Source organism: Rhinopithecus bieti, unplaced genomic scaffold (assembly GCF_001698545.2).
Source record: "Rhinopithecus bieti isolate Rb0 unplaced genomic scaffold, ASM169854v2 scaffold_10685, whole genome shotgun sequence".
Taxonomy (NCBI): Eukaryota; Metazoa; Chordata; class Mammalia; order Primates; family Cercopithecidae; genus Rhinopithecus; species Rhinopithecus bieti.
The window spans coordinates 995,523-1,004,487 of NW_016806950.1; the positions used below are offsets into that span (position 1 = coordinate 995,523).

General features: G+C 50.7%; 2 protein-coding genes across 2 annotated transcripts in view; one reads left to right on the forward strand and one right to left on the reverse strand.

Moving 5' to 3' along the window:
• Window positions 1-318: 318 nt before the first annotated feature.
• Window positions 319-7,551, reverse strand: SPMAP1 (sperm microtubule associated protein 1). Its single transcript, XM_017879007.1, has 3 exons — window positions 7,282-7,551; window positions 2,674-2,773; window positions 319-579 (listed from the first exon to the last, which is right to left on the reverse strand). Exons 1-3 carry the CDS (start codon window positions 7,486-7,488, stop codon window positions 422-424), a joined length of 465 nt encoding a protein of 154 aa, XP_017734496.1. The 5' UTR covers window positions 7,489-7,551; the 3' UTR covers window positions 319-421.
• Window positions 7,552-7,705: 154 nt separating this feature from the next.
• LASP1 (LIM and SH3 protein 1) overlaps window positions 7,706-8,965 on the forward strand; it is a 94,296-nt gene continuing 93,036 nt past the window's right edge. The window contains exon 1 of the mRNA XM_017879005.1: window positions 7,706-7,791. The gene's annotated coding sequence lies outside the window, so the exon portion shown is untranslated. The remainder of the gene's footprint in view (window positions 7,792-8,965) is intronic.

The window sequence follows — 8,965 nt, forward strand, 5'->3', positions numbered from 1 at the left end:
CAGAGTGCTGGGATTACAGGCGTAGGCCAAGGAGCTTGGCCTTTGCTCTGTTCTTGATGGAAACAATAGCCAGCTCTGACCTGGGGCTCTGCTGACAGCTGGGGAAGTGCTTTATTGAGGTTGAGTAGTGTGGCTCCTTCTTGTCCCACTGGTAGGGGAGAACTGAAGCCCCTCCTTTCAAACCTGGCACTCGTTAGTATGGAGTGCAAGGGTGTAGGCCTGAGAAGCCCTTTCTCCTCTCACCTCCTCTCCAGGGGGAAGAAAAGCCAAGGGTAGAACTGGCTCATTCCTCCAATCTCAGGGAAGAAACAGCACACGTGGAGACACAAATTAAATTTTTTAACGTAAAAACACATTAAGAGTTCATCTAAACATTTGTCTTAGAAATTCAGGTCGATGGTTAGGAAGGGAAAAGATGCTGTTAGAACAGAGGGAAGTGGGTGACCTCTCCAAAGACGGACGTGCTCCGACGGAGGGCTGGAGTGTTCCGGCGGTAGCCAAACCTTCCATTGAACCCATAGATTGGTTTCAGATCAGCATTGTAGTGGTCGTGCCCAGTCACCTGCTGGAGAGAATGCCCTTGGGGGCAAGGAGAGAGAGGCCTGAGCCTGCATTCAGCCCACCTCTTGGCTTCCCCATTCCCCTGGGTGTGGTATGGGATGCCAACCAGGCATAGTCACTTGCATTCCCCATGCCCACAGCTGAACATGCAATCCTCAAATTCCCTGAGCCTCTGGGCTGAAAAGCCAAGGGCTGGTGAGGCTGAGGGACAGAAGGCTTCCTAGAAATAAAACCCCCCACCAGGAATAATTGCAGGAAAACTGTGAATGGTTTGTGCTGGGACAGGAAGGGCCAGAAATTCTGGGTTTGGCAAAGCTTGCTTTTCTCCCACAAGAAATGAGAAAAATCTCACCTTTGCCTCTGACCCATGTGGAAAAAATGGATGAGATCAAGATCAATTGGGCCAAATGGCACAAAGTATCATGTGACTAGAGAAGTGACCCACGATGGTGGAGCTGGGCTGGGAGGAGGGTTTACCCTGTTAGAAAAATATCTCGGCCGGGCGCGGTGGCTCACGCCTGTAATCCCAGCACTTTATGAGGCCGAGGCGGGTGGATCACGAGGTCAGGAGCTCGAGACCATCCTGGCTAACACAATGAAACCCTGTCTGTACTAAAAATACAAAAAATTAGCTGGGCGTGGTGGCAGGTGCCTGTAGTCCCAGCTACCTGGGAGGCTGAGGCAGGAGAATGGTGTGAACGCAAGAGGCAGAGCTTGCAGTGAGCCGAGATCGTGCCACTGCACTCCAGCCTGGGCAACACAGCAAAACTCAGTCTCAAAAAAAAGAAAAATATCTCTCAACTCTTTCCCATTGTTGTTAACCTGGGCCTGGAAAATGAGCAGGATGCAGCAGTGAGGGGAACAGGGGCTTCAGAGTTGGGAAGAGCAGAATATTTTTGTTCATTTGTTTTTGAGACGGAGTCTCACACTGTCGCCCAGGCTGGAGTGCAATGATGCAATCTTGGATCACTGCAACCTCTGCCTCCTGGATTCAAGAGATTATCCTGCATCAGCCTCTTGAGTAGCTGGGATTATAGGTGCCCGCCAACACGCCTGGCCAATTGTTTGTATTTTTAGTAGAGACGGGGTTTTACTATGTTGGCCAGGCTGGTCTTGAACTCTTAACCTCGTGATCTGCCTGCCTCAGCCTCCCTAACTGCTGGGATTACAGGCATGAGCATGAGCCACTGTACCAGGCCAGGAAGAGCAGAATATTAATTCCAGCTCAGCCCTCTTGCCAAATTACTTTAACTAAAGAAACTTGTTTCCTACCTGTGCTGTGGGGTTAGTATAAGGGTGAAAAGTGCCTAACAAATGGCTCATGTCTATAATGCCAGCACTTTGGGAGGCTGAGGCCAGAGGATCACTTGAGCCTAGGAGTTCAAGACCAGCCTGGGCCACATAGGGAGACTCCATCTGTACAAAAAATAAAAAAATTAACTGAGTGTGGTGGTGCACACCTGTGGGCCCAGCTGCTCAGGAGGCTGAGGTGGGAGGATTGCTCAAGCCCAGGAGGTCAAGACTGCAGTGAGTAGTAATTGTGCTACTGCATTTCTTTTTTTTTTTTTTTTAAATGGAGTCTTGCTGTGTCGCCCAGGCTGGAGTGCAGTGGCATGATCTTGGCTCATTGCAACCTCCACCTCCTGGGTTCAAGCAGTTCTCCTGCCTCAGCCTCCCAAGTAGCTGGGATTCCAGGCACAAGCCACCACGCCCGGCTAATTGTCTTTTTGTATTTTTAGTAGAGACAGGGTTTAACCAGGTTGGCCAGGCTGGTTTGGAACTCCTGACCTCAAGTGATCCACCTGCCTCAGCCTCCCAAAGTGCTGGGATTACAGGCATGAGCCACCACACTCATCCGTGCTACTGCATTTCATGCAATCCAGTTTGGGTGACAGACTGAGACCATGTCTCAAAAAAAAAAAAAAAAAAAAAATTGGGGCCTGACATACAGTACTGGTGCTTATTAACTAATATCAGGGAGCATTGTGGCACCATATGCTCATGTATGTGAAGAAAACCTGGAAGGATGCAGTCCCTTAGCCTCTTCCCCTCAACCAGGCCTTGCTATGGCCCAGGAACCATGATGAGGCTGGAAAGGGAGGCAGCACTTGCCTGTCCCTGCCCAATTTCTCCTGTTGAGGTATCTCTGTCCTTGCCCGAAGATGTGGATATAGTCTACTATCCAGCCATCCCTTCCTGTACCGCCATGATCCTGAAAGTGGGGAAGAGAATACAGAAGACTGTCAGCTACAATGTTGAGGGGGGCACAGTGCAAACTGCCCTGGGGTTTGCTGTGGGGAGAGGGAAGAGGACAGAGCCTTAGGTAACTGGGGCAGACAGACTAAATATATTTAAGAACCAGCCCAGGCGCAGTGGCTCAGGCCTGTAATCCCAGCACTTTGGAAGGCCGAGGTGGGTGGATTACCTGAGGCCAGGAGTTCGAGACTAGCCTTGCCAACATGGCGAAACCCCATCTCTACTAAAAATACAAAAAATTAGCTGGGCATGGTGGCAGGCGTCTGTAATCCCAGCTGCTCAGGAGGCTGAGGCAGTAGAATTGCTTGAACCCTGGGGCAGAAGTTGCAGTGAGCCAAGATCTGGCCATTGCACTCCAGCCTGGGCAACAAGAGCCAAACTCCGTCTCAAAAAAAAAAAGAAGAACCTATTGCCTCTCAGGGAGGGGCAGTTGAGCTTGGCAGCTGAAGGCTCAGTCTCTGCTGCCAGACAGGCTGGGTTCTAACTCTAGCTCAACCATTAACAGGCTTTGTGAACTTGGGCCAATTACACAGCTTTTCTGGGCCTCAATTTCCCCATCAGTAAAAGGAATATTGCTGTGAGGTTTGTTTTTTGAGACATGGTCTCACACTGTCGCCCAGGCTGGAGTGCAGTGTTGCCACCTTGGCTCACTGCAACCTCTGCCTCCTGGGTTCAAACAATTCTCCTGCCTCAGCCTCCTGAGTAACTAGGATTACAGGCATGCGCCACCATGCCCAGCTAATTGGCCAGGCTGGTCTCAAACTCTTGAACTCAGGTGATCCACCCGCCTCAGCCTCCCAAAGTGCTGGGATTACAGGATTGAGTCACTGCAGCGGCCTGCTGTGAGACTTAAGTGGTTTTGGTCAGATAAAGGGCCTGGCATAATGAAGTTGTATAAATGTTATCTTTATTTAAATGAAAATAATACCTACCACAAATGGTGGTTTTGACAATAATACTTTTAAAATTAAACAGGTTGGTTGGGAGCGGTGGCTAACACCTATAATCCCAGCACTGTGGGAGGCCAAGGCAGGAGGATCACCTGAGGTCAAGAGTTGGAGACCACCCTGGCCAACATGGCGAAACCCCTACTACAAATACAAAAATTAACCAGGTGTAGTGGCGTGTGCCTATAATCCCAGCTACTCAGGAGGCTGAGGCAGGAGAATCACTTGAACCCGGGAGACAGAGGTTGCAGTGAGCTGAGATCATGCCACTGTACTCCAGTCTGGGAGATAAAGTGAGACTCCCTCTCAAAAACAAACAAACAAAAAAACAGACTGGGCACAGTGGCTTGTGCCTATAATCCCAGCACTTTAGGAGGCTGAGGCAAGAGGATTGCTTGAACCCAGAAGTTTGAGACCAGCCTAGGTAACATGGTCAGACCCATCTCAACAAAACACTAAAAGATTGCGGCTGGGTATGGTGGCTCACGTCTGTAATCTCAGCACTTTGGGAGGCCAAGATGGGCAGATCACAAGGTCAGGAGTTCGAGACCAGCCTGGCCAACATGGTGAAACCCCATCTCTACTAAAACTACAAAATATTAGCTGGGCGTTGTGGCAGGTGCCTGTAATCTCAGCTACTTGGGAGGCTGGGGCAGGAGAATCGCTTGAACCCGGGAGGCTGAGGTTGCAGTGAGCCGAGATCACACCACTGTACTCCAACCTGGGCGACAGGGTGAGACTCTGCCTCAAAAAAAAAAAAAAAAATTAAAAGATTAGCCACTGGGCATGGTAGCACACGCCTATAGTCCCACCTACTCAGGAGGCTGAGACTGGAGGATTTCTTAAGCCCAGCAGTTCGAGGCTGCAGTGAGCTGTGCCACTGCACTTCCAGCCTGGGTGACAGAGTGGCACTCTGTCTCGAAAAAGAAAATTGGAAAGCTTTTTCAAGGCCGGGTGTGGTGGCTCACGCCTGTAATCCCAGCACTTTGGGAGGCTGAGGCAGGTGGATCAGTTGCGGTCAGGAGTTCGAGACCAGCCTGGCCAACATAGTGAAACCCCGTCTCTACTAAAAATACAAAAAATCAGCTGGGTGTGGTGGCGGGCACTTGTAATCCCAGCTACTTGGGAGGCTGAGGCAGGAGAATCGCTTGAACCTAGGAAGCGAAGGTTGCAGTGAGCCAAGATCAGGCCACTCCACTCCAGCCTGGATGACAGAGTGAGACTCTGTCTAAAAAAAAAGAAAGCTTTTCCAAAATATGTATACCTTATCATTTTCAAGTTTTTAAATACACGGGTTCTTCCTTTTCCCCTCCCCAGACTCTGGTTCCTTCTGTTGTAAAATTACCAGTCGATGCCAGTGTGGTGGCTCATGCCTGTAGTCCCAGCACTTTGGGAGGCTGAGAAGGGCAGATCACTTGAGCTCAGCAGTTCAAGACCAGCCTGGGCAACATGGTGAAACCCGGTCTCTGTAGTCCCAGCTACTGGAGAGGCTGAAGTGGGCGGATCGCTTGAACACGGAAGGCGGAGGTTGCAGTAAGCCAAAATTATGCCACTGCAATCCAGCCAGGGTGACAGAACAAGACCCTGTCTCAAAAAAAAAAAAAAAAAAAAAAGAAAGAAAGAAAGAAAAATTGGGCAGGGCGCGGTGATTCATGCCTGAAATCCCAGCACTTTGGGAGGCCGAGGCAAGCAGATCACGAGGTCAGGAGATGGAGACCATCCTGGCTTACACAGTGAAACCCCGTCTCTACGAAAAATACAAAAAATTAGCCGGACATGGTGGCAGGCGCCTGTAGTCCCAGCTACACAGGAGGCTGAGGCGGGAGAATGACATGAACCTGGGAGGCAGAGCGAGACTCCGTCTCAAAAAATAAATAAATAAAATAAAAATTACATGCGTCAACACACATGTGACTCATGTGTGTCCATATACATGCACTGCACAGACCTATGCAAACAAACATTTGGGACTACACACACACACACACACACAAACCCCAAGATCTGTTCACAGAATAACCCCATGAGTCCTCCTGTCTCTTCTCCACACCACTGTTGTGTAGAAACACAAATGCTGGAAGCGAAATGTTGGGCGGGAATATTGAACCATCAGCAAATAGTCTCGGAATCTTTGATCTGGGGGGTTAGTGTACTCTGCTGGGAAGGGGCCTACACCTAGGAGGGAAAAGGCCAGGGGGAGGAACTGAGGTCCGCAGAGGTTTGAGAGGTGTCCCTCCCTTCAGACCAAAGAACCCAGAGACCAAACCCCACGCCCTGCCACTATGATGTCACAGGAGGAAGGCGTCTCGCCCTGGAAGTCAAGTCAATTCCCTTTGTCTTACTCACTGAGGTCACACGGATTTTCGCGGATTTAGAGAATTTGCGGTGTGAGGTCACCCTAGAGGGCGGGTCTGTAACGTCACAAAGGACAAAGAGACGACTGGTTTGGGAGAAGCTGGCTTTGAGCCCTATCCCCTTGCCTTGCAGAAACCCGGAATGAGTCTGTTCTCAAATTCGGGGCTGGAAGGCCATTCTGTGACGGGACCTTGCGCTCAACACCTGTCCTCCCTCTCCTGCAGTCCTCCGGCTTCATTAAGAAAACTGGGAGGCGGTGGCGGGAGAATAGTGTGAGCCCAGGAGTTCAAGAGCAGTCTGGGTAACATGGCGAGACCCCCTCTCTACAAAAAAAAAAAAAATTAGCCGGGCGGGGTGGCGCGCGCCTGTAGTCCCGGCTAATCACGAGGCTGAGGTGGGAGGATCGCTTGACCCTGGGAGGTGGAAGCTGCAGTGAGCCATGACCGCACCACTGCACTCCAGCCTGGGCAAGAGTGAGACCCTGTAATTACAGGCTCAAACCTGTAATCCCAGTCTGGGTAACATGGTGAAACCCCGTCTCTACCAAAAACACCAAAATTAGTCTGGCTTCGTGGCGTGCCTGTAATCCCAGCTACTCCCGATGTAGGAGAATCGCTTAAACCCAGGAGGCAGAGGTTGCCGTGAGCCAAGATGGTGCCACTCACTACACTCCAGCCTGGGCGACAGAGCGAGACTCCGTCTCAAAATAATAATAATAATAATAGATAAAAATTTAAAAAAGAGGCCGGGCGCGGTGGCTCAAGCCTGTAATCCCAGCACTTTGGGAGGCCAAGACGGACGGATCACGAGGTCAGAAGATCGAGACCATCCTGGCTAACATGGTGAAACCCCGTCTCTACTAAAAAATACAAAAAACTAGCCGGGTGAGGTGGCGGGCGCCTGTAGTTCCAGCTACTTCGGAGGCTGAGGCAGGAGAATGGCGTAAACCCGGGAGGCGGAGCTTGCAGTGAGCTGAGATCCGGCCACTGCACTCCAGCCCGGGCGACAGAGCGAGACTCCGTCTCAAAAAAAAAAACAAAAAAATTTAAAAAAGAAAAGAAAGTAAACTGAGGAGGTGAAAGTGGCAGAGTCGTCTTTGTGGTGAGGACGCTGGAGTGAAGATTTAGGGAGGAGTGTGGGGTCTTCCAGGAAGCTCGTATACCTGATCAGTTTTCCGCAAAACGGGCGGAACCACGTGGCTCTGGAAGTAGCTGCGGGCGTGGTAGTCCTGCTGCGCATTGTAGGGCGGAATCGCTGACCACAGCTTGGGCCTAGAGCGCCCATAAGCGCGGGCAGTGGTGCTCACAGCCACCCCGTCCAAGATAAAGCCTTTCTCCAGTCGCAGGCGACACTCGCTCAGGTATGCCATCCCAACCACTGTAGCCTTGGAGGGCCTTTCTGGAGGGAATGAGGACCCTAGGTGGGGACACCCCTGTGCATTGTTACGTGATGTCAAGGACCCCTGCAACACAAACCCTATTGTCTCCACTCACCCTGGGTTGACCGGTGGGTCCTTAAGGCAGTGGGGGAAGTTTGCTTGCTTGGTCCCAGAGGAAGTTGACCAGAGACTGACTATGCAAGAGGAGTTGGAAAGTGAAGGGGAGGACACTGGATAACTGATTGTGGGCAGTTGGTGTGCAATTAGGCCCCGTTCCCCCAGTTTTCCTTTAAGGTGAGTATTCTCTTTTCCCACGGTATTACATGCTATTTCCTCAGCTCAGTTTTGTTGAAAAGCTTGTACCCGGAATTGATCAGAAAGTTCAGATTGCACCTACTTCCAATTCTCATTTTACAGAGCTAGAGGTTGAAGCTTAGAAAGGTTCCCTAGGCCAGGAGCGTTGGCTCATGCCAGGAACCCCAGCATTTTGGGAGAACGAGGCGGGGGTATCGCTTGAGCCCAGGAATTTAAGACCAGCGTGGGCAATACAGCGAAACCCCATCTCTACTGAATAAATGAATACTTAGCCGAGTGTGGTGGCACGCACCTGTGGACCCAGCTGCACTGCAGGCTGAGCCATGGAGGTGGAGGCTGCAGTGAGCCATGATTGTGCCACACTCAAGCCTGGATGAGAGGAGACCCTGTCTCAAAAGACCGAAAAAAAAAAAAAAAAAAGGTCAGGTGCGGCGGCTCACGCTTGTAGTCCTAGCACTTTGGGAGGCCGAGGTGGGCAGATCACGAGGTCAGGAGATCGAGACCATCCTGGCTAACACGGTGAAACCCCATCTCTACTAAAACTACACAAAATTAGCAGGGCGTGGTGGCGGACGTCTGTAGTTCCAGCTACTCGGGAGGCTGAGGCAGGAGAATGGCGTGAATCCGGGAGGCGGAGCTTGCGGTGAGCCGGGATCGCGCCACGGCACTCCAGCCTGGGTGACAGAGTGAGACTCCGTCTCAAACAAACAAACAAACAAAAAACAAAGAGATTCCCCAAATCCAGTTAGCTGACTTCCAGTTAGTCCAGTTAACAATTATCCTGCCCCACCCGAATTAACATTATTTATTTACTTATTCTTTTTATTTATTTATTTATTTTGAAGACAAAGTCTCACTCTGTCGCCCAGGTTGGAGTGCAGTGGCTCAGTCCCGGCTCACTACAACCTGTGCCTCCCAGGTTCAAGCAATTCTCTGCCTCAGCCTCCTGAGTAGCTGAGATTACAGGCACCCGCCACTAAGCCTGGCTAATTTTGGTATTTTTAGTAGAAACGGGATTTCGCCATGTTGGCCAAGCTGGTCTCGAACTCCTGACCTCAAATTATTAGCCCGCCTCGGCCTCCTAAAGTGCTGGGCTTACAGGCATGGGCCACTGTGCCTGGTCTATTTTATGTATACATATTTAAATATAAAT

What these genes read in the sequence shown, in the direction of transcription:
- SPMAP1 (XM_017879007.1), bottom strand. Translation starts at nt 7,488, where the DNA reads ATGGCATACCTGAGCGAGTGTCGCCTGCGACTGGAGAAAGGCTTTATC. An exon ending in TTTTGCGGAAAACTGATCAG is followed by an intron (nt 2,774 to 7,281) that starts GTATACGAGCTT and finishes CCCCACTTTCAG; the next exon opens with GATCATGGCGGTACAGGAAG. An exon ending in GAGAAATTGGGCAGGGACAG is followed by an intron (nt 580 to 2,673) that starts GCAAGTGCTGCC and finishes CTTGCCCCCAAG; the next exon opens with GGCATTCTCTCCAGCAGGTG.